General features: G+C 43.0%; 2 protein-coding genes across 6 annotated transcripts; one reads left to right on the top strand and one right to left on the bottom strand.

The window, feature by feature from the left end:
* Window positions 1-957: 957 nt before the first annotated feature.
* On the bottom strand, window positions 958-4,665 carry LOC139583677 (uncharacterized). Of its 4 annotated transcripts, XM_071415012.1 has the most exons (10): window positions 3,942-4,665; window positions 3,678-3,854; window positions 3,526-3,587; window positions 3,357-3,443; window positions 3,228-3,269; window positions 2,986-3,159; window positions 2,871-2,906; window positions 2,218-2,772; window positions 1,825-1,936; window positions 958-1,730 (listed from the first exon to the last, which is right to left on the bottom strand). In XM_071415012.1, the coding sequence occupies exons 1-7, from the start codon at window positions 4,003-4,005 to the stop codon at window positions 2,871-2,873; spliced, it is 642 nt and encodes a 213-aa protein (XP_071271113.1). In that variant the 5' UTR covers window positions 4,006-4,665; the 3' UTR covers window positions 958-1,730; window positions 1,825-1,936; window positions 2,218-2,772. The 4 variants fall into 4 exon arrangements, with proteins under 4 accessions (XP_071271113.1, XP_071271110.1, XP_071271109.1 ...); XM_071415009.1 differs by having other exon boundaries at window positions 2,871-3,159; XM_071415008.1 differs by having other exon boundaries at window positions 2,218-3,159.
* Window positions 4,666-13,413: 8,748 nt separating this feature from the next.
* Window positions 13,414-20,469, top strand: hccsb (holocytochrome c synthase b). Of its 2 annotated transcripts, none has more exons than XM_071415014.1 (7): window positions 13,414-14,019; window positions 14,425-14,596; window positions 15,100-15,275; window positions 17,208-17,356; window positions 18,623-18,742; window positions 19,017-19,103; window positions 19,240-20,469. In XM_071415014.1, exons 2-7 carry the CDS (start codon window positions 14,458-14,460, stop codon window positions 19,436-19,438), a joined length of 870 nt encoding a protein of 289 aa, XP_071271115.1. In that variant the 5' UTR covers window positions 13,414-14,019; window positions 14,425-14,457; the 3' UTR covers window positions 19,439-20,469. The 2 variants fall into 2 exon arrangements, with proteins under 2 accessions (XP_071271115.1, XP_071271116.1); XM_071415015.1 differs by having other exon boundaries at window positions 13,926-14,019; window positions 15,097-15,275.
* The last annotated feature ends 3,670 nt before the right edge of the window (window positions 20,470-24,139 follow it).

Genomic DNA, 24,139 nt, shown 5'->3' on the forward strand with positions numbered 1-24,139 from the left:
CTTTGATTTGATAGCATGCACATGAGCAGTACTGCGCGAGAGACAGACCCGATGACATGTTTCTGCCCAGGAGTTTAGCTAGCCGACGTCGTCATGACATTGCATACAAGCGTGATTGGGGATAATATTCATACTAAACCATCTTTGCTATTGCTCTGTGGAATATAGGGTTATACTGACACCTACATTTATGCTAGCATTTATGTTAGCAAACATTGGAATCCCATCCAGGGGCCTGTTGCACAAAACTAGGATAAGGGATTAAGCCAGGATATCTTGGTGATCCTGGCTCAATTGATCCGTAATCCGGTTGCACTAAAGATGGATAGGGGGCAGGAGGATATGTTATGGTATAAATTACCATGGAGATTTATTCTGTGGAGCTAGCCTGCTCCAGACCAGGCTAAATTCCAGGATCTATTTAATCTCATCCCTAATGTCAGTCAGCAGTCACCACAAATGGAAACCAATAGTTATTTCACTGCTCACTATACATTGTTATCACATATAACTAGACCCACTGTTATTATTTAAACGTTTGTGATCATTAATTTCAATGATTTTGGATAAAAAATGATTTTTAGATGATGTTGCTATCATTAGATAATTTACAGTTTCCCATAGACTATAAGGCTATATATAAAATGATAGAATATTAGGGCCACAGAGGGGAAAAAAACACAAGTCATAATATTGTAACCAGTTGTTTTAAAGGAGGACAGTTGTTAAAATGACAGATGTGGGGCATTTCGTGAAATTGTACTTCAGTATGGTTTCATAAACAAAGACATGCTGATGTGCCAGAATATTAAGTATCACATTGTCATAAGTATCAAAACTGTAAAAACAATATGTAGCTTTTCTGCAGAAAGAACCAGCCTCATAAATTTATGACTTTATCCTTTTTCTTCAGTGTGGCCCTAGTACTCTGTCATATAAACAAATACACATTCCATATGAATATAAAAACACAATGTGTAACATTATGTTCCTTTATTGAATAAGGACAAAACAAAGCAGGTAAACCATCAGCTCCTTTCGAAACTGAAGTCACAGTGACTCTACAAGATGGAAAGCACAGAATCCAAGCATATTATACAAAATGATACATACACATTCAAAGGTCTGTATATAACACACCCTGCATGTCTGCACACTAAAATAAATGCAGGACAAATCCATACACATAAACTGAACAGACAAATGAATGGATGCAGTAGCCTCCCTGCAGCCTTGTATTACACACAGTATACCGCACAAACATCATAAGAGGCCAAATTCGTCAAAAAACGAACCCAAAAAAACCCAAATTCCTCTGCCACCGCAGGACATATTTAACCAAAATTTAAAGCACACATACTAACTAAAATAATTCAACACATATTGGTCTCTCAGCAGCCGACCACTGTCGTCATCAGGGAAGATTGCCGGATTGTCCCAGTCCATGGCTGGTGGCACTCTGGGGGCCCTCTCCTTCCTCAGGCAGGCCACATTGTGGAGGACAGCACAAGCCACAGTAATATCACATGCCCTAACAGGGCTGACCCTTAATTTGTGAAGGCAGTGAAAGCGTGCCTTCAGGAGGCCAAAGGTCATTTCAACTCTGGCCCTGGTCCTGGCATGGGCATGGTTGTAGGCCTGCTGTGCTTCCTGGGGGTCTGTGAAAGGTGTCAGGAGAAAAGGCTGGCAGCCATACCCCCTGTCTCCCAGCAACACACCAGAGAATTCACCTGTCAACACAAAATCTCATCATTACTGCCTCATAAACACAGTGATATTCTTGACACAGCCATGATGGTTATAAATAGGGGTTGTGTGGCTTACCTTGTGATAGGCACTGATAGATTTCAGAGGCCCGAAAGATTCTGGAGTCATGGACTGAGCCAGGCCATTTTGCCACAACATTGCTGATCACACAGTCAGCATTGCAGACCATCTGAAATCATAAGATGAGGAATATTACACCAATCAATGCACATCACTGGCAATGCAGAGTGTTCGTCAATGGACAATATCAAAAAGTTATGTTCACCTGAACATTAATGCTGTGAAAGGATTTCCTATTCACAAAATCGGCCTCATGGGCACCTGAGGGGGCTTTTATCCTTATGTGTGTGCAGTCCACTGCACCAATGACATTGGGGAAACCTGTCACACAAAGTAATGAGTATCCTACTATGTGTTAACAGTTGTCCTGTAATTTGTAGATCCTCTTACCTGCAATCCTATAGAACTCCTCTTTGATGTCACAGAGTCTTCTGTGGCCAGGGAAGGAGATGAAGACATCTGCTAATGCTTTGATAGCCAGACACACACTCCTTATTGTGCGGCAAATTGTGGCCTTGTTCAGCTGTTCTGCATCCCCCACTGAGTACAGGAAGGCTCCACTAGCAAAAAAGCGCAAGGCCACACAAACCATTTGCTCCACACTCAGTGCATGGCTCCGTGCAGTGCGGTGCTTAATCCTGGGACCCAGTAGTCTGCATAGATACCTGATGCCATCTGCAGAAAACCTGTATCTTTCATATAGATGGTCATCAGGGAAGGCCAGTGGGTCCAACCGGTCCCTGAAGACCCTTTCTCGCCTGAAGGCTCTCCTCAGCACAAGTGCTTCTTCATCCACCACATCTCGCACGAATGGGCATGCCATTGTCAGAGCAGAAAGGAACACACAATTTTGGGCCTTCATATAGGCTAGTGGCCACACCTGGTGCTGGGGGGGTGGGCAAAAGAGGGCGATGCCTTATAACGATGACTTGGTTGTACTGATTGCTGGGAAAATAAAAAAAACCTTAGAAAGATGCCACCGTCCTGTGTGCTCACAATAAGAGCTCATATGTCATGGCTCACTTGACTTTACGAGAATATACCTAATTTTTATTTTGAGCTGTGTCATCTTCTTGGAGCTGGGGGAGGAAAGAAAAATAATGATTAATACATTTGTGTTACAGTTAGCATACAGTGTACATTGAAGGCATATCTCACCTCCCTCTCAAGTTTTTTTATTTCAAGGTCCAGTTTCCTAATTGTCCTCTTTTTTATTTCGGACTCCAGTGCAAGATTTTCCATCTTTTTCTTCTTGTACTGAATGTCTATGTCTGCCAGTTCTATTTGGCGCCGGAGGTGGTTGCCATACAACTTTCTGATAGCTTGTGAGCTCTGTGAACACAATACAATTAGCGCAGCTGGAATTTGGCAGGATGTGGTGTCCTTTTATTAATACGCACTATGTTGCCAGGCTGGTTTTCCCACTGTATAGCATCTGGGTCCTGTAAAAGAAATTAGATTTTTTGATTTTGATGAGGACTCCTCACCATTGTAGAGTAAATAGTACTTTCACAGTCTTAACATGATACCTCATGCCTTCTGGAATCCAGAGAGATGGTCTCCTCCTCATCATCGTCTCCATCATGTGCTGTTGCTGCTGCACTGGGGCCTTCACCCTATCACATTTAATCGGATTCATATTGAAGCTAGTAGACAAGACATGCCAGGCCTACAGTATGCCTTTGATGGAGTACTCACTGGATCAGCATCGTCTGGTGCTTGTGCTGGTGGCTCTAACAGGAACACAGTGCTGCCAGACACTGCAAGGCAATAGGTAAACCAAAGTCAGACAGTCCAAATTGATTCAATATGAATGTGGTTGTATCCCATGTAGAGATGGAAGGACATACCTTGAATGAAGCGGGTGGCATCTTGGGAGGAACCTATGCTCGTCTCTTTCCCCCCAGGGATCCCCTCTAAGACGGGCCTGCCTTTATTTAGCTCCAAGGCCATGTCCTCTGCTGGGGTAAGGTCAGCCTTTGGTGACCCACCACCCGTGCCTTGTCTGTGGGTATTCTTTTTCACTGCTAAAACAGTACAGACAATGTGTGAGCAGGCACCTTCTGGGTACAATATATGCTTGTGCTTTGTTAAATATTAGTCAGGGACCATACCATTCTGCAGAATGTTCTTGTATTTGATTTTGACCTGCTGCCATGTCCGTTTTGGCCCGTTCATGTTTCATCTACACACACACACACACACACACACATTTAATGGAGTCACACTGCAAAAAATTACTTGGTATTTTTGTCTTGTTTTCAGTAAAAATATCAAAAAATGTATCATAGCTTTATACAGTGTGATGGAGTTACTTTACACAATTTCACTCATATCTGCAGTGCATTTCAATAAAAAATTTAACCGTTTCATAATTACAGTACAACTGCATTTTTGGAGATGTGAATTAAATATTTGAATTGTAATTGTGATGTTTCAGCGGAGCGGTGAGTGTGTAATTGTGCACTACTTACGCATTCAGGCGGTCTGCAATACTTTGCCACGCTTTTTCTCTTTGCTTTATCACTGTGGCGGTGTTGCCTTTCTTCTTAATTATATCTTTTACCTCCTCGTATGCCTCCATGAGGATTTGTGCTTCCGACGGGGAAAAGTACGCGGCTCTAGTTGCCATGGTAAATCAGTTAATCTGTGATCTGTGGCGGGGTCTATTTGAGTGAGCCGTGAGCGCGCACCTATCCAGGATTGGTTTCACCTGGCTTAATGAATCCGTGTCTGCTCATCCTGGCTTGGTCTTTGTGCAACCAATTAAGCCTGGACGCACATGTTTTGGCTTCATTGAGCTCAGCTGAGTCATTTATCCCGGATGTCTTAATTCTACTTTTGTGCAACAGGCCCCTGATTACATATAGACGGGTTAGTTGTTTAGCAACAAATCCGACGCGTGCGGAACTATGGGGCAAAGCAGACCGCTTTGGCTTAGATTGTTGACAACACGTAAACTATATTTCGTCTCCAATGTTAATTGAGAACATAAATAAAGTTGCACAATGACCACTTGTCTCTCAAATACATCGTTACAGTTGTTGGTTATATCGCCCATATCGGTGGCCAGTAGCTGGTTAAACTCTGATCACTGGTCTCAGTGAAAAGAGTTACACTTATTTTTTTGCAAAATGTGGGTAAACTGTTGGGCAAGAAATGTGTTTACTTGTGTATACCCTCTACACCACTGGTCATTCTGGTATGTCAGATTATCTCAATCGCCAAATGTTCTACCTCTGAGCAACGCAGAAACAACACTTTTAATGAATAACAGACAAATGTTTATAACAAGCGGCAATGGATGAAATTTAAATAAATATCTATTTTGAACATACAAAAACATATTTTGAAACATGAAATTGGATTATAAATGTGTGTAACTTTTAAAATATATCTATGCTTATTTTGGGGAATTTAAACAATTTACTTGTTACATAAGCTTAATAAATAAATGTTACTACTTGACATTCAGTGTCTCTTTGCAATCTTTACCAATTTTTTTTCAAAAATTACCCCAATTGACACTTTTAAGCAAAGAATATGTTGGCTCTGTTAGGTTTAAGTACATGAATAGATGTCGTTGGGTTACGGATGTAACCTTGGTTCTCCGTGTAGAGAAATGGGTTGCCACACAACCCATGGGAACCTTTTATCAAAGATGTTTACGGTCATGCCACATCCTTACTGTATCCACGTGACCTGTCACTATAAAATTACTTCACTCGAACCCACGGAGGTGGAGGAACGGCATGAAAGCTTGGCCACCCATTAATCTACTCAGAGAACTAAGGTTACATCCGTAACCCAAAGTTCTCTTTAGTTTTTGTAACGGGTCGCCGAACGACCTATGAGAGGCTGTACCAAAGAGGTAGTTCGGACAACAGAGTGGGATAACTCACCATTTAATTTAGTCCAGATGAGTCCCTGTGACATCCTTGTATCTACCACAGGATGCAACAGAATATAATTCCTCAACAGGGTAACACATAATTTCAACTGTGGTATACAACCATATACACAAGCAAGCTTAAAGCTAGAACTTACAACATTAGGCTTCAATTGGGTGCAACAGCACCAAGAGTGGAAGGCCTTTGTTTAGAACACCCATCTCACTGATGGTTGATAAGTATGTACAAGGTTCACGGTTCATGTGCCAGTCTCTGCTTTGAGACAGCGCACCCTTTGGTGTTCTCCCCATAACACACAAAAAGCTGTTCTGTTTGAAGAACAGTTTTTGTTGCAGCAAGATAGGCACTCAATGCCCTAACCGGGCAGAGTGTATGCAACTCCTGTGAGGAGTGGGGAGGTCGGGCAAAATGCCACTATGATTACTGGCTGGATAGCATGTGATGATGAAAGCACCTTAGGTAAGAATGCTGGATTTGGCTGAAGCACTGCCTTAGATCCATCTTCTGCTAAAGTGAGGCATGAAGTATGGGCAGAAAGCTCATGTAATTCTCCTGAAAACAATAGCCAATAGAAAGTCAGTCTTGACTGAGAGCTCACATAGCTCAATTGAAGACGGGCTCAAATGGTAGGCTCATCAGTGATTGTAGGACAACATCTAACTCCCATGAGGGTACTGAAGGGGCTTTGGGGGGTCGTAGCCTGCGGGCTCCTTTCATGAATTATGATATTAGAGGGTGTGCCCCTGGTGATGCAGCAGCAATCTGGTCATGACCCATAGAGATGATTGCCATTCACACTTCCAATGTAGATGGGGACTTCACTGCTGCAAAAAGCTCCTGGAGGAAAGTCAAAATGTATATTGATGTGAGCCATTGTCCATGGTGCTGACCATACACCATGGACCCCTGACTGGTTCAAGAATTCTCCCCATCCCTGTAGGGAGGCATCTGCTGTAAAAGTCACCCGGTTGTGACCTGTGCCTAGGAGAACTCCACTGGGAGTTTGAAGTGCTAAGCGCCACCATTGTATTGCTCTCCATCAACTCAGCTTTTTGTATTTGTCCTTTCTGGGACAAACAGATTGTGTCTGTTGTACCAGCGCTGTATTGGCCGCATGTTGAGCAAGCTAAATGTTACAACATGGACTGCAGCAGCTAGGAGGCCCAGGAGCCTCTGACTCTAACGCAGTCACCTGTTTTATCAGTTTTAATGTTGAAAGACAATTTGTCAAAGATACCACTCTTTCTGAAGAGTGTTGTTCGCATGAAGCCCAGGAAGTGCATACGCTGAGTGGGGACCAGAGAACTCTTTTCCAAATTCATTGTTAGTCCCAACTCGGAGAGGTGATGTGAGACCCTGGATGTGTGTGCCGAAGTGTGTGCTTCTAAATAGTTCAGGACCCTGGCTCCTGCTTGGTGAAGGGGGGTTGGTACGGCGCTTATGCATTTTGTGAAAGCGCGAGGGGCGAGCGAAAGGCCGTAGGGTAGAACACAAAACTGAAAAACATATTTTTCAAAGGAAAATCTCAGGTATTTTCTGTGTGCTGGTAGAATGGTAAAATTAAAGTATGTGTCTTTCAGGTCAACTGTGGTGAACCAATCACCTGGTTGTACTAACTGAAGGATGGTTTTTATTGTCAGCATTTTAAAGGGAAGTGCTGAAAGATGAAGATTGAGGCACATTAGGTCCAGGATCGGACGGAGGCCTCTGGCCTTTTTTGGCACCAGAAAATAGATTGAGTAGAACCCACAGTTTTTCGATTGCATGCTTTTCCAGGAGCAAGGAGATTTCTGAGCGGAGTGTCTGCTTTTGAGCAGGGTTGCGAGCATTTGTTTTCAAGACACCAATGAAGAGTGGTGGTTGCTGATAAAATTGTAGTAGGTAGTGTTAGAGTGCGTAATTCCCATTTGTTGGCCATTGACCTTTTCTATCTGGAAAGGTGGTACTTGAGGAAACGGTGTTGCACTAGAGAGTCGGTCCCATCAGGACCGAGGCTCTGCCTGCTGTGGTGCAGAGGGGATGCGGTCTGCATATGGTGCACCTCTGCCTCTTGTGCGATGCTGCGCTCAACCTCTTCGGTAGGGCTGAGAGTGTCTGTTGCTCCACTCCTGAGCAGGTGCAGTGTGATTCTCAGCCTGGTTTCTTGGTATCCCAGTTGGGGCCCTGGGACAGGAGTAATGGTTTGCATTCTAGGCTTTGGAATGAGGCGCTGAAGCTCCATTTGTGCTTCTCTGTCCTCCTTAGACACTTAGAGGAGGTGGGCCGCTGCTGGGCCAAATGTCTGGCCAGGTGATATGAGTACACCTAGGAGTGGAAACTTCTCTTTGTCAGGGAGCTTGGACTGCTTTAACCATAGGTGGCGTCGTGCAACACAGAGTGTTGACAAATATTTCCCAACCATCTGAGCATTGCCCTGAAGGCACTGGATGAGCAGGTCTGTAACTGTAGACAGTTCTTTCATGGTCTCAGCATCATAGTTTGCTGAGATGCATTCCTGAAGCCCATTCTGATAGAAGGCCAGTATTGCTGCTGAATTGCTAAGCCTTGCAGCTGAAGCAGTGCTGTCATGTGTCCTGCGTAGGAAGCGATCAGATGCCCTGCATAGTTTGTTAGGTAGCTCTTGGTCCGAACTGTGACAGAGAGAAACAGGCATAACAAGTGAAGCAAATTATTTGTCCATATGGGGGAAATGGCCAAAACCATTCTCATCTGCACCATGCTTGGCATGGCATGGGTTCTGTCATTTGGCAAGTGCATTGGAGCTCATGCACAAAGTCTTTGAACAACGGAATGGATGTCGGTCTTTGAAGAACTGAATTAATCAAATGTGGATGTGGACGCCATGGCAGTAGGTGCATGTTCCGCGATGAGGTTCCTGCTTGCCCTCTCGAAGATTTCAGACGTAGATATTTTCTGGTCGACCATCACTGCCAGGCCAGTAGGCTGAGACTGGATAATGCTAGAGCTGTGGTACATAGCATCATCATCAGAGTGATCATAGTCTGTGTCATAAGATTCAACAACCACACTTCGTTCAGAGGTAGAGTTGGGTTTGTTACCAGCGGGGGAAAGCTGGCAAGGATGTGCTCGAGGGCCGACTCAATGGTTGACATATGACTGTCCAGTGACTGAAGCTCCTTATACATCTCACCGCGTTGAGATTTGTGCCCAGGCGATGGCGTTTATTGAGCAGTGGATCACAAGGGAAGTGAGACCCGTCATTAGACCTGGAGCTTTCTGAATAATCATTGATCTCTGGGAGACTCATCTGATGAGAATCTTTAGGGTTCGCCCTCAAAACGTGCAAGTTGAGATTTCAATGCTCTTGGTTTGAGCATTGAGTTCTAAAGCTGCTACCCTGTGTAGCCGGTTGAGCATGTTCAGCTCCCAAGCAAAGAATGCAACATGTGTGCTCATCTAAGGCTGGGAGTTGTGCTGCTGCCATGTTGTGTTGCTACCATGCTGTTGTCATGTTGTGTTGCTACCATGCTGTGTTTTCATGTGTTGCTGCCATGCTATGTTGTTGTTGTCTTACATAAGGGAAGTGTGTTCCAAGAAAAGGTAACAAAAAATGCCTTGTTTGTTTTGTTGTGTCTCGAGTATGCTTTGATTGCCTCGGTTTAGGCTTTGGATGCTTCAAAATAAAGTTACACTTACCATTGGTTCCAACCCGTCGTGCTTCGGGGTTGAGACTCCTGCCTAAATATGTATCAAGGTCCAGGCTCGAAACTCCCACCAAGATGAAGCTATCTGACTGGCACAGTCAAGCGTGGACTGTCAGTCTCAGCTCTGGTGGACTTGGTCAAGTGAGGACCAGTAGCCACAGGAGGTTGGCCGGAGCGGAATCAGTGGGATGGTATCAACATAAAACACGGCTGTTACAGTGACAGGTCACGTTGGTACAGTAAGGGTGTGCTGTGACTGGAAACATCTTAGACATTAATAAGCAACTCAATCACATTGTGTGGACAGGAAGGAGTTCCCATAGGTCATCTGGCAATCCATTACAAAAACGAAAGAGAACTATTGATTTTATTACAAACCAGGTAGTTTGGGTACTGGATGCTGATGGGCTGAAAGCAGTGGTATATCCGTCAATACCACAGGGTATGAGTAGAATTACATGTTTACTGTTCTTATTATGTTGGTAACCAGTTTATAATAGCAATAAGGACCCTTATTAATAATTAAAGCCTGAAGAGGTGTGGTATATGGCCAATATACCACCAGTAAGGGCTGTATCCAGGCACCCCTCGTTGCGTTGTGCGTAAGAATAGCCCTTAGCTGTTGTATATTAGCCATATACCACACCTCCTCTGGCTTTAATTATAATTTACAGTAGGAAGGGGACCACACACTAAACCATCTTTGGTAGGATTACTGTCTCGCAAACAAATCCCCTTACATCCTAAATAACTACTCAATATTATTTATCGATTAGTCAGTCAGTCACAATTTACCCATGATACACCACGGTTTTGACGCTTACGAATACGGGCTATGACTTTGTGGCTGTACATCCTGAGGGGTTCATGCTGATTGTACAGAGATTGTGACAGCCGGATAAATGGCGTCCCTTGAAAAGGCAAGAACAAGATGTTTGTAAGGAGAAGTGCAGTATTATCATAAGGAGACAGAGGCAGAGGAGATCTCAGAGAGAGAGGGAGGAAGAGGGTGAGCTTGAGTCAGTTAAAAATTGCGGGGAAAAGGGAGATGGTTTGTTAAAGAAGAATGGTAGAAATGTAAGCAGAGTGAGCTGAAGACAGGAGGAGAAATGGAAGGGAATGAGGTCGAAGTATCGGAGGTGGTAGTTGTGGTGAAGTTCTCTGAGCCCGAGGCTTGCACCCAGGGTCAGGATGAAGATGAGTCTGTGACAGTAGGAGTGAAATTTTTGGAAAAAGTGGACCCTTGCCTTTTGGCTGATCGCTTTGTGGTTTCATGGTGGGTGAAAACAGAGTTGGGTGCTGTGGAATCGGTGAGAGTAACCAGAAGTGGTCTTGTTGAAATTGTTTGTGTTTCTGCTGGTCAGAGGGAGAAGGTGTCCCGTGTTAAACGAATGGGGGCAAGACATTTGCATTTTTTTGCTCTCAAGAAAAGGGTGCCATTGAAAGGTGTGATTACTGGGGTAGCAGTAAATGTGTAAGTTGACCAACTGAAGGGTAAGATTCCCGGTGTTTGTGATGCTCGTCATTCGGTGCGACGCAGACAGGGTGCTGTGAGTGGTGAAACATAGTGATTGTCTGTTCTTTTGAGTTTTGATGTTGAGTCTTTGCCCGACAAAGTGATGTTAGGATATATATGGTTGAAGTCGGAAGTTTACATACACCTTAGCCAAATACTTTTATACTCAGTTTTTCACATGACGTTTAATCCTAGTAAAAATTCCCTGGCTTAGGTCAGTTAGGATCACCACTTTATTTTAAGAATGTGAAATGTCAGAATAATAGTAGAGAACGATTTATTTCAGCTTTTGTTTCTTTCATCACATTCCCAGTGGGTCAGAAGTTTACATACACTCAATTGGTACTTGGTAGCATTGCCTTTAATTGTTTAACTTGGGTCAAACGTTTCAGGTAGCCTTCCACAAGCTTCCCACAATAAGTTGGGTGAATTTTGTGCCATTCCTCCTGACAGAGCTGGTATAACTGAGTCAGGTGTGTAGGCCTCCTCGCTCACACACTGTTTTTCAGTTCTGCCCACACATTTTCTATGGGATTGAGGTCAGGGCTTTGTGATGGCCACTCCAATACCTTGACTTTGTTGTCCTTATTAAGCCATTTTGCCACAACTTTGGAAGTATGCTTGGGGTCATTGTCCATTTGGAAGACCCACTTGCAAGCCTCCCCCTTTTTCCTCCAAACAGAACGATGGTCGTTATGGCCAAACAGTTCTATTTTTGTTTCATCAGACCAGAGAACATTTCTCCAAAAAGTATGATCTTTGTCCCCATGTGCAGTTGCAGACCATAGTCTGTTTTTTATGCCAGTTTTGGAACAGTGGCTTTTTCCTTACTGAACGGCCTTTCAGGTTATGTCCACATAGAACTCGTTTTACTGTGGATAAAGATGCTTTGTACCTGTTTCCTCCAGCATCTTCACAAGGTCCTTTGCTGTTGTTCTGGAATTGATCTGCACTTTTTGCACCAAAGTACGATCATCTCAAGGACACAGAACACGTCTCCTTCCTGAACAGTATGACGGCTGCGTGGGTCCATGGTGTTTATACTTGCGTACTATTGTTTGTACAGATGAACGTGGTACCTTCAGGTGTTTGGAAATTGCTCCCAAGGATGAACCAGACTTGTGGAGGTCTACAATGTTTTTTCTGAGGTCTTGGCTGATTTCTTTTGACTTTCCCATGATGTCAAGCAAAGAGGCACTGAGTTTGAAAGAAGGCCTTGAAATACATCCACAGGTACACCTCCAATTGACTCAAATGATGTCAATCAGCCTATCAGAAGCTTCGAAAGCCATTACATAATTTTCTGGAATTTTCCAAGCTGTTTAAAGGCACAGTCAACTTAGTGTATGTTAACATCTGACCCACTGGAATTGTGATACAGTGAATTATAAGTGAAATAATCTGTCTGTAAACAATTGTCGGAAAAATGACTTGTGTCATGCACAAAGTAGATGTCCTAACTGACTTGCCAAAACTATAGTTTGTTAACAAGAAATTTGTGAAGTGGTTGAAAAAACGAGTTTTAATGACTCCAACCTAAGTGTATGTAAACTTCCGACTACAACTGTATATAATGTATTTTATACCATCTATTGCACCTTGCCTATGCCGCTCCCATCGTTCATTCATATATTTATGTGTACATGTTCTCATTCACCCCTTTAGATTGGTGTGTATTAGGTAGTTGTTGGGGAATTATTAGATATTACTGCACTGTCGGAACTAGAAGCATTTCGCTACACTCGCATTAACATCTGCTAACCATGTGACCAATAAAATTTGATTTGATTAGTATGAGATTTTTAACCAACCAACCATCCATCCATCCATCTTTTTTTCCCAGATCTCTCTACAATGGGCTGAGCAGCAAGTCAAGGAAGCCCAAGACTTCAGGATGTCAATGACTCTCGTCCAGGACAACCAATCTGTGTGTGACAATGATATTCCTCTTACGAATGAGAGTGATTGAGTGATATTGAGAGTGATAGTGAGCAATGAAAGGAAAGTAACGTCATTCTCTTCTCATTCTCTAATAACACATATTATTAGGTGTGCTTTCTGTAAACAATTGTCGGAAAAATGACTTGTGTCATGCACAAAGTAGATGTCCTAACTGACTTGCCAAAACTATAGTTTGTTAACAAGAAATTTGTGAAGTGGTTGAAAAAATGTGTTTAATGACTTCAACTGTAAATTATCATGTATGAGCTTTTGTGCCGAATACATTACGTTGTTACAGGTGTCAAGCTGAGGCATGTGGCAGCAGTGTGTAGGAGGGAGGTTCCTTGGTGTGAGAAGTGTGCAGAAGGGCATGAGACAACGGAATGTGTAGCATTGGGGAAAGTAGCGGTATGTGTTAATTGTAGGGATGCCCATGGGGCTGAGGATCAGAAATGTTCTTTGCGAGAGAGGCAGGTTGAGGTTTCCAGGGTTAGAGTAGTGCAGAATATGCTGATGTAGTGAAGAAAGTAGAGGAAGATGGGTCAAGGGGGAGGGATCCTGAGAGGAGTGGCGTGAGTAGTAGATCTGTACCAGTACAGAGGGATAGGCCAACAACAGTTATATTTTTCAGTTAGATTGGATTTTTTTTTCATTTTTAGCAATGGTTATCAACTCTACTGCAAGGATGGGACGTAACTCGCGGGAAATTGAAGTTGTGGTGGCAGCTGCAGAGAGGTATTTGGGTGTTCAAGACTTGACATCAGAAGAGTTACAGGGTGTGTTAAGTGGTGGTGTCCTATCCTTTCAGGTTGTTGGCCTGAGGTAGGACTAAATAGATTTAAATAGTGGAGTAGGGTGGTGTTATTTTTTTATATTTTTTGTGAATGTAGTGTTAGATTGTAGGGTATTTAAAAATATATATAATTCAAGCAACGTATAAGGGAGTTGTACTCCAGTCTAGTAGGTGGCAGTAATGCAACATTTATTGGATGCCAACCGCCGTTAAACCTCATCGAAGAAGAAGAAGACGTACTGTTTCACAACTGCGGAGCAACACAGCAACCGATTGAACAACCAATGTGCCAAGTACATTGCATTGTGGGAAACGTGTCCGCACGTTGACATTGGTGATATAGCGCCAGTGATTTCAAGGACCCAGGTAGGTGATTTATGTTGGAAATTGTTCTTATGACTCTTTATGTTGATCAGATTGGTAAACTATACAGTGAGGACATATCCGACGGTGTGAGATGCTTTGTTTTCAGTAACGTTACATCTATTTCTAAACACATAATTGAAAAGGTGCTAACTAGCAGCTAATGCTATCTTATAGGTATGTAACTGAATTACACTATTTTGTAACAAGTTCGGCTTTTTCTAGCTAGCGACATAACTGCATTTGCTGACGTAACTAGTTAGATCCTTTCTCCAGACTAGCTATCATTTATGAGACAGAAAAATAGCTGCTAGTAAACGACTGTACTATCAAGAAGTTAAGTAGTATTTTGGCTGACTAGACTGATTCAGCTAGCTAACTAAACGTCTGACCACTTTTGTCCTCTAGCCCATCTTTCTGGACAAGGACAGGTCAGCCAGGATGGGTGCCACTATGTCCAGTCCTGCTCCACCCACAGTCAAGGCCGAATCTATGATGGCATCTCCCCCTCCTGCGTTTGTTGGCGGCGTGGCCCCACCACAGGGCTGTCCTATGCACCAGGCACAGGAACCAGTCAAAGGTAGGCTCCATCTCTGCTTCATCACCAGGACCGATAGCTTGCCTGTCTATATCGCTTTTTCTTGAGTTTTTCCTGAGCTTTGCTTACCATGTACTATTGTTAGTAGGGTAAATCCATTTTAAATCAAACACTTTTTCATAGCACCTCTTTTGATTTGATTGAAACTTTCCATATATATTTGCCCATTGTAGAAGTGCTCAGAGGTGACTTTTTGCACCTGAATGCCAAAACCTTCAAGAGATGAAGGTTCTCCAAAGTATATAGTCTACAATTTGTAATCTGTGTAGTGATTGATGTGTTGGTTGATCTTTGTTGTGTCTGACAGGTTGTGGTGACAATTTCCCTCTCTGAGGATGATACATCCTCTATCTATCACGTGAAGCTTTTCTCTTCGGGGAAGGAGTTATTCCTGACTGTGTGACCTACTTGACAAGGAACAACTCCTTTTCCTATTCCCTGGATCTGTGTTCTAACTTTCGTTTTGCCATAAATGCCCTCAGCAGTTGCCCCTCCATCAGAGTGCCCCATGCACCAGGCTACTGCTGCTGCCCCTACAGAAGAGAAGCTTGCTGCTGCAGCAGGGCCAGTGCACCAGGACCGAGCCTATGAGTTTGTGGAGTGTCCTATGAAGGCAGCAGCAGCTGGACAAGGCCAGACTGACATTGACCCCACTAATATGGTCAGTATGATGATAATGCATGTACATGTTCCCTGTTAACTGTTCACTGCTACCAGTGGAACTGTAGGGCAGGGGTACTCAACTTCTAGTTCAGAATGTACACTCAGGCAAATGTCCTAGGTGGCAAAGGTCAGAAGGATATTGTCATTTATCAGAGTAGTAACAAACCCCCGCCACATAACTCCAAATGGTTCAAAATGCTACACCCCTCTTGTTCACGGAGAGAAAATGTTGCAGTTTTAAAGCTTATTTCCTGCAATTCTACACATTTTGCCATGTCTTATATAATCCCTGACTGACTCGACAAAAAAATCAATGGGGGTCGAGGCCCCTGGGAATGTAATCTGGCCATGATAACCACAAGATTTAGATAGCTGGTTAGCCTAACATGGGCTTGTTGATCAACTGGACATTTCGGACAGGTTATAGATACTTTTGTGTATGTGAACACCTGCTTGTCGAACATCTCATTCCAAAATCCCCCCCCCCCCCCTTTTCTCCTATAACAGCCTTCACTCTTCTGGGAAGGCTTTCCACTAGATCTTGGAACATTGCTGCGGGGACTTGCTTCCATTCAGCCATAAGTGCATTAATGAGGTCGGGCGCTGATTTGGGCAATTACGCCCAGTCGGGGTTACAATTCATCCCAAAGGTGTTTGATGGGGTTGAGGTCAGGGCTCTGTGCAGGGAGTCAAGTTCTTTCAGACCGATCTCGACAAACTATTTCTGTATGGACCTCGCTTTGTGCACGAGGGCATTGTCGTGCTGAAACAGGAAAGAACATTCCCCAAACTGTTGCCACAAAGTTGGAAGCACAGAATCGTCATTATATGCTGTAGCGTTAAGATTTTCCTTCACTGGAACTAAGGGGCCTAGACCGAACCATGAAAAACAGCCCCAGACCATTATTCCTCCTCCACCAAACTTTACAGTTAACACTGTGCTTTTGGGCTGGTAGCGTTCTTCTGGCATTCACTAAACCCAGATTTGTCTTTTGGACTGCCAGATGGTGAAGTGTGATTCTTAACTCCAGAGAATGCGTTTCCACTGCTCCAGAGTCCAATGGCAGCAAGCTTTACACCACTCCAGCCAACAATTGGCATTGCGCGTGGTGATCTTAGGCTTGTGTGTGTCTGCTCGGCCATGGAAACCCATTTCATGACTCTCCCGACGAAGTTGTTGTGCTGACGTTGCTTTCAGGGGCAGTTTGGAACTTGGTAGTGAGTGTTGCCACTGAGGACAGACCATTTTTATGCACTACGCACTTGAGCACTTGGCGGTCCCATTTTGTGAGCTTGTGTGGCCTACCACTTCGCGGCTGAGCCGTTGTTGCTCCTAGACATTTCCACTTCACAATAACAGCACTTACAGTTGACCAGGGTAGAAATTTGACCAACTGATTTGTTGGAAAAATGGCATCCTATGACAGTGCCATGTTGAAACTCACTGAGCTTTTCAGTACGGGCCATTCACTGCCAATGTTTGTCTATAGAGATTGCATGACTGTGAGGGATTTTATATACCTGTCAGCACCGGGTGTGGCCGAAATAGCCAAATCCACTAATTTGAAGGGGTGCCCACATACTTTTGAAGTGTAGCTCTCTAAGAGGAAAACTGCCATTTACTACCAAATTTGGAAATTGCACATTCTGCGTGCTACTATTACAACTCACCAGCAGTAAGTTGAAAGCCCTACTGAGTTGATTTACATTTTTTGGTCGGGACCTGCAGTCACCCCGTTCTGGGGCAGTCTCGCTGTTGAGTATGGCTGCTGTAGATCATGTGTTTTTTTCTCACCATGATTTCAGCTGATTTGATTGGTTGATAGGTGCTCAACTAGAGTAGTGAAGGGAAAAGTCACTTTATAAAAGTTGATAAAGAGACCAAGGTTAAACATGTTGGCTAATGTTATTATCATCATGTTCTGTCCAGATGCCTCCACCCAACCAGGTCCCTGCCCCAGACCAGCCCTTCCCTCTGCCAGTGAACCGAGAGGAGTCTAAGATCCCCCGGGCCGGAACGGGCAAGAACTGGGTCTACCCCTCGGAACAGATGTTCTGGAACGCCATGCTCAGAAAGGGGTAAGGATACCCTAACTTTTGCTACAAAAATGTAGTTTTTACAAAGGATACAATTGAGCAGATCTTGTTTCCTGAAAATGATGGAATAGTAAGCTATAAAATATAGGCTGGGCTATTGAAGTGCTGTATCTTGACTATCTGCCAACACATTGTAATTGTGAGGTGTTTTGGTCTGACTTTTTATTTTGTCTTATTTAGTAGACATGCAAATACTCGTTATACATAATACTGCTTTCCAGAAGCAGGAGACGACACTGTATAGCACTGTCCTTTAGTGCTGAGCATTTAGTGCTTTTTGCAGTCGTTTTGGTTCGACCATATACAAATTATCACAGGTTTCGATAATTTTTTTTACATTAAATGCATTGTGGGTTGAATACTGTAACACAGAATAAAACAATTTTTAAAAGTCCCATGATGGTAGTGACTGCCCATTACTGCTTATAACTTATTAACCATTTATTCACTTTACTTTAATAAATACTTTAATAAATATAAATATACATAATAAATATGACTGCTGAATACCAACTATAAATCACTTCGATTTTGTATTTTCAGGTAGAGATACCTCGCGAAGCAGCAGCAGCTGCTCTCTATATCACCTCACCATTGCACATTCTTCTCTCTTCCATAGCAGGCGTAAAAGAAACACAGACCAGACAAGTAGATGCGCAATGGATTATGCTCATTGTAGTTAGTTTAATGCATTAAATGTGACAATTATGTCTAATATTGGCCTGTTGGAAACTACAACTCCCTACTACATCGCGCAGTTCAGACTGGTCTGATTTATCTCTAGAGAAACTGCTTTGTGCGCATTGAGCTCACCGAAAAAGAACTTAACTGCAATTTCAGTTAATCACTCAGCACTTCTGTCCTTTAAAGATGCACTACGCAGAAATTGCTCCGCCATTTCATTTCCTGTTTGCAAAAATTCTAATAGTTTGCCTAATTTCAGTTGGTACAATGATTCTCTACACTATACAATCTAAACTGCTGTGAAATATCCATTCCATAACCTAAATGATTGTATTTTCAGTGTACAAAACCGTAAGTATAAGGCTCAAAAACTAAACCTGAGCGTGGGAAACAAAGAAATGGCACACATAGGACAGATATACTGCTTCTTAGACTTGCTTTCAATGAGAATGACAGATCTATAACTCATATTTCTATGTGGGGTCACCCAAAAAGTTACATATTGCAGCATTAAAACAGCAGAAAGGTTATATTTCTCACCAGCCATGTTAACCTCATCACCAGGTGGCGCTGGAAGGAAGATGAACTGGGTCAGCAGGACATGTCCAATATCATCAAGATCCACAACACCAACAACGAGCAAGCATGGCAGGAGATTCTTAAGTGGGAGGCCCTCCATGCCGGGTGAGTAGAAAAAATACGAAACAGTTTCAGAGCCAGTATATCAAGTGCTTTAGTTAAACATGGATTTAGTTATTCATAGTTGGTCATAGTTAATACTTAAGCTAATGGTGGATTACATCATTTTAGAGGCCTTCCAGACTGACACATCAATAACCTGTCTGGCCCCCAGATCCAGTAGCACCTCTTTTACTTTGTTACAAAATGTAGTTTTTTTTATGGGGAAATAAATGTAAAAAAAAAATGACCTGTTCCCCACTGACATGTTACTTGTTAGGGAATGTCCATGCGGTCCATCCCTGAAACGGTTTGGTGGCAAAGCTAAGGAGTTCTCCCCAAGGGCTCGAATGCGTCACTGGATGGGGTGAGAGTTTTTTTTAACTTTAAAATGTTTGTGTAAGAAGTTATTTGTGCAGATTCTGATTTGAAGCGTTAACATAATATGCTAATTTGAAAGTGGAAGTGCCTTGATATGCTTTTACGTAAATTTGTTTCTACAGATATGAATTGCCGTTTGACCGTCATGACTGGATCGTGGACCGCTGTGGGAAGGAAGTCCGCTACGTGATCGACTACTACGACGGAGAGATCAACAAGAACACCTATGAATTCTCCATCCTGGATGTCCGCCCAGCTTTTGACTCTATAGATGCCGTCTGGGACAGGATGAAGGTGGCTTGGTGGCGCTGGACCTCGTAAGAAGCAAGCAAGCAAAACACTGTAAAACAAGGTTTTACATTCCTCATTTCGATACTGAGATGTTATAAAAAGAACAACAACCAAGAAGACCCATTCAAAACTGCAGTAAATGCTTCATCACATGACTGTAATATACCAGATTCTCCATCATAATCATATTGATTTCGCATTTGATTTCACTGTTTGATGTGTTTTGAGGTGCTTCGGTTCTAGATTCTTCTAGTGCAGTTTAAACGTCTTGGTGCACACATTATCCAGCGAGTGGCTTGCTTTAAGGGTTCGCTGGAGGTATGGTGCTTTGGTTCTATCCTCTCAGCCTTTCTAATATAGGTTTAATTGCACAGAGAATGATTTGCTATAGCTAAATGCGATGGAGATGGATGAGCAACCCAGCAGGGATGTTGACCTTTAAACCAGGCCAACTGTAGGATCCCCCTCCCCCTTCTATTTCCAGCCGTTTAAGTTGAGATAATATGCTCTGTTTGATTTGGTGGTCAAAAAAGAACACTTCCGTTGAGTATTTATAAAACAAAATAAGATGACAAAACCACTATCAGTACATCTGTCTGGACTTAATATACTGTAGAGCTTTGCACCATAGTGGGCTGTTTTTATTTGGATCATGCTTTCAAAACTCATACTACTCAGTTGCGTTTGTCACCTACTGTCTATTAAAGTGAAAGTAAAACCGTAGTCAGCTAAGTCTTTTTAAATGGATGCTTTTAGACTATTCTGCTGTCAAACCTTTGAGTGTACTCCATTTTGCTTTCGTCTTAAGATACCCTTCCTGGTTTTGTAGTGACACGTAGGCCTATTCAGAATTGTAGCTAGTTTTCTTTCTCTCTGTCTGTTCTGTCTAGTTGTATAGCCATGTTGAATTTCCCTGTCGGCTACTGTGGGAAGCTATGCTGATTTGATTGTATTTATTGTCTGTGAGGTTAATTTCTGTGTGTACAGCTGCTTGTTTTCTAAAACGATTTTATTCCTGATTATCCAAACTACCATTAAACTTGGTACTATTGGCTCTGAAACCATTAGGTCTCTTTATCTTGTCAGATGCATTTGTATTTTCAGCACCATCTTCTGGTTTGGTGATAATACTGTAGCTGGGCTATATGACCTGCAGATGGCGCCATATCTCCAGGATATATCCCCTTCCATATCGCTCCCATTTCTCAAGGACCTGCTTTGCACGCCAGGGCTCATTACGAGCCAGCCCAAAGGTCGGTGAATTTAATTGTGGGTCACAGTGTGATGAACGTGAAAGAAAGGCGCATGGTTTTTAAAAAGGAGATCTACAGTAATTCAATCCCACCTGAAAACTTTTTACATTCAAAACCTTATTTTATTTTTTATTTTTTTAAACTAGGAGGGTCAGTTAAGCACAAATTCTTATTTACAATGACGGCCTACTGGAGAACAGTGGGTTAACTGCCGAACGACAGGTATTTACCTTGTCAGCTCAGGGATTCGATCCAGCAACCTTTCGGTTACTGGCCCAACGCTCTAACCACTAGGCAACCTGCCTAGTAGCCTAAACTTTATGGAAAGGAGAGTAAATGAGAATCTGTACAGAGATAGATAGATTCATATCCTGATACAGTATTGTGTCTGTTCAGCTGGGGAATTTTCCGTTGCCTTTTGAAGAGGGGTGAATAGAGATGGACAGATGCAGAGAAGGCGAGAGAGCCAGACAAATGGATTAAGAGAAGGAGTACCAGTGTTGCTGGTGCTGAGTGGGTGTGGGAAAGGGAACTAAGATCACACCCTGGTTAGCTCTATACTCCTGAGCTTCCTGCTTTATTTTCAACTACTCTACCTGATAAAGATGGGGGGGGGGTTATCAATTGTCTGTTTGCTGTGTTTCACGGGTCAGCCAAAGAGAGAGAGAGAACTGGTAACACTGTCTGTTACCTGCTGGGACCTGGCCTTAACAATTGGCAGGGATGTTCTACTGCTTGAATCCCAATATTCTGGAATGACCTGCCCTCCCCCCATCACACACACACACACAAACCCACCACAGCATGTGGACCCTAAACGCTCCACCACGTACACGTCTGCAAAATGGAATGTGCATCATTTTCTAACATTTCCACCAGGGCTGCTGCTTGGCAGGGTGCCATATAATTCCTGCTGTACGTAGCAGACAGACGTACAAACAGCCCGTGGCATTTTAGTAAATGGAGGATTTTTTTTCATCCTATCTGGTCCCTCCAGTCTGTATTTACATTGCAAAGAATGCTTGTTCTGGTGTGTTTGTGCGTGCACTACATTATAATGTCCACATGTCACCACTGTATCGTTATTCGTGTCTGCCGATCATGTTCTGGTGTGGGTCTATGTATGTGCATGAGAGCGCGTGGGCCATGGATAGAGGAGACAAAGGGCTCCATGTTAAAAACAGTTTTGAACTGCTTACTAATGTCTTAGAGCAGTATTGAGCCCATCCTGTAACATTGATGGAAATGTATACACATTGTGTTTCATAACTAGTTCACCCAAATGACAAAATTACATTGGTTTCCTTACTCTGTAAGCAGTCTATGGACAATGTGTGACAGCAATGCGTTTTTGCAGTTGTGGCACAAATCCCATTCATGTCATGGTACAGATATTAGCCTTTTTTTCACGCATCATGTTCAAATCAGTTATAAGTGACTTTGTTGAGCTTCACAATCAATTGTAGATACTTTCGGATGTTTTGGACATAATGCGTGAAAAATGATGTCCGTACCATAACTTGAATGGGATTTGTGCCACAAATGCTAAAATGTTAGCATTTGGAAACAGTACCATGGAAATAAAACCAAATAATGGATTACTGTCATACCTTGTCCAAAAGCACAATAAATACTAAATGAGGAACATGATTTTGGCTGGTAATCGTAGCACACTGCGTACATTGGCTTCAACAAAGCACTTATGAGGATAAAGCCATGCAAAGTGGGAGGCCTAATCTCCAAGGAATTCTCTGCATGGAACTCACTGCAAATTACAGTGAAATTTGGTCATCTAATTCCCCTCCTGTTAGCTAACAAAAGGAAATAACTTTGGTTTGGTTTTGCCTGTGAAAAAGATTTGCTGTGTTGTTGGCTAGAATTCAAGCCTTTACTGAGGTAGCAAAACGGAATCCTCTTTCCAGGCTAGAATTGTTCATGTATACTTACATGTTAAGAATGTCAACATATAGCTGTCAGGGAGTTCAGAACTAGAGATTTGACTACCAATGTTGAAACTGGGACGGACACTAGTGAACATGTTACTGACAGGGTCAGTAACATCACAGAACATCAGGCCTCCTACAGAGTGGACAACCGAGGCAGTTACCCAAACAGCACCCTATTGCCTGTGTAGTGCACTGCCTTTGACAAGGGCCCATGGGGAACGGGAATAGGGTGCCATTTGGGACGAAACAGGATAACCACTACTATGCTGCTTCACAGGACCTCTACACAGATTTAGAGTGAAGGTCCTGTGAAATGGGCCCTTGTCAAAGGCAGTGCACTACACAGGCAATAGGGTGCTGTTTGGTTAACTGCCTCTGTTGTCCACTCTGTAGGAGGCCTGATGTTCTGTGATGTAGACAGGGTCAGTAACATGTTCACTAGTGTCCGTCCCAGTTTCAACATTGGTAGTCAAATCTCTAGTTTTTCATGAAGGTGATCTGCACTACGTTAACACCCAGCTACAAAGGCCCTGAAATCCCCTACCTTGTTTAATTTATGCACTCTCTAAAACGACCTGAAGGCATTTAAATACTTAAGCATTGTTGCTTGAACCTAATACTCTGACATTGTCTCGTACAATTAGTCCTTATTGTGACACTCACTCTCTTTCTTGCTTTGTCTCTGTTCATCTCTTTCACACACCTTTTTCTTTCTTTCTCTCGCTTCTCATTCTGTCATGTTTTTTTTTTACTTCACATGAGGGACATAAAGACCGGGAATAAAACTGAGATGGAGGGAAGGAGACATTGAAAACAGACATTTTGTGTGTGAAGAGAGACAAATAGTTTTTAGGATGAGAGGGAGATTGGGAGAGTGAATGTGAAATGAGTGTCAGGGTTTCATGCCTCTATTGAGACGTAATCAGTCCGCTTTCCAATTTGTGCACTCAGCTTATCGCACAACAGGGAACAATGAGACTGACTTTTATGGTGTAGTCAACTGGCAAACACAGAGATGGGCTGGGCTCAACCATTGTTTTTTAATGAGATCTGATGGAAACAGGAGACCAGATGGGCGAAGGGGGGATAGAAGTTTGTGCATATAATTACTCGTACAATGATCACCCCATTTCTCTGCCCCTAAATTGGATCAATGGCACAGTCCATCCCCTTACGACTTACAAAATCTATACTTAATCTGACCTGAATCTCTTTTGAATATATCACCCTCAGAGAAGAGAGGGATAAAGGGAGAGCAACGGACTGACTCTGTCTCTGGAGGATGTAAGGTCACTCACTACGGGTTGTCTGTTTTTCTGTGTCTCTGGCACTCTATCTGTCGGTCTCTTGTCTTTGTACAAAAACCCTATCCATCTGGAAAGACCATAACGAAGATTTCACTCACTTCTAGGTAGTGCTCTTCTATTTACGGTTCTTTATATCTGATCTGCATTTGTGTCTCCTTGTGTCTCTTTCTGTCTCTGTTGCTTTTCTCTCACTGTGGCCCCTGCTGTGAGAAAGTCGGTACCAAG

This window comes from Salvelinus alpinus, chromosome 8, assembly GCF_045679555.1.
Source record: "Salvelinus alpinus chromosome 8, SLU_Salpinus.1, whole genome shotgun sequence".
NCBI classification, from domain to species: Eukaryota; Metazoa; Chordata; class Actinopteri; order Salmoniformes; family Salmonidae; genus Salvelinus; species Salvelinus alpinus.

Coding starts and splice junctions, on each gene's coding strand:
- hccsb (XM_071415015.1), top strand. CDS start 14,458: ATGGGTGCCACTATGTCCAGTCCTGCTCCACCCACAGTCAAGGCCGAA. Junction 17,357..18,622: donor AACGCCATGCTCAGAAAGGG/GTAAGGATACCC, acceptor CCTCATCACCAG/GTGGCGCTGGAAGGAAGATG. Junction 18,743..19,016: donor TGGGAGGCCCTCCATGCCGG/GTGAGTAGAAAA, acceptor GTTACTTGTTAG/GGAATGTCCATGCGGTCCAT.
- LOC139583677 (XM_071415009.1), bottom strand. CDS start 4,005: ATGAACGGGCCAAAACGGACATGGCAGCAGGTCAAAATCAAATACAAG. Junction 3,588..3,677: donor TGCCACCCGCTTCATTCAAG/GTATGTCCTTCC, acceptor ATTGCCTTGCAG/TGTCTGGCAGCACTGTGTTC. Junction 3,160..3,227: donor AAAACCAGCCTGGCAACATA/GTGCGTATTAAT, acceptor TTGTGTTCACAG/AGCTCACAAGCTATCAGAAA.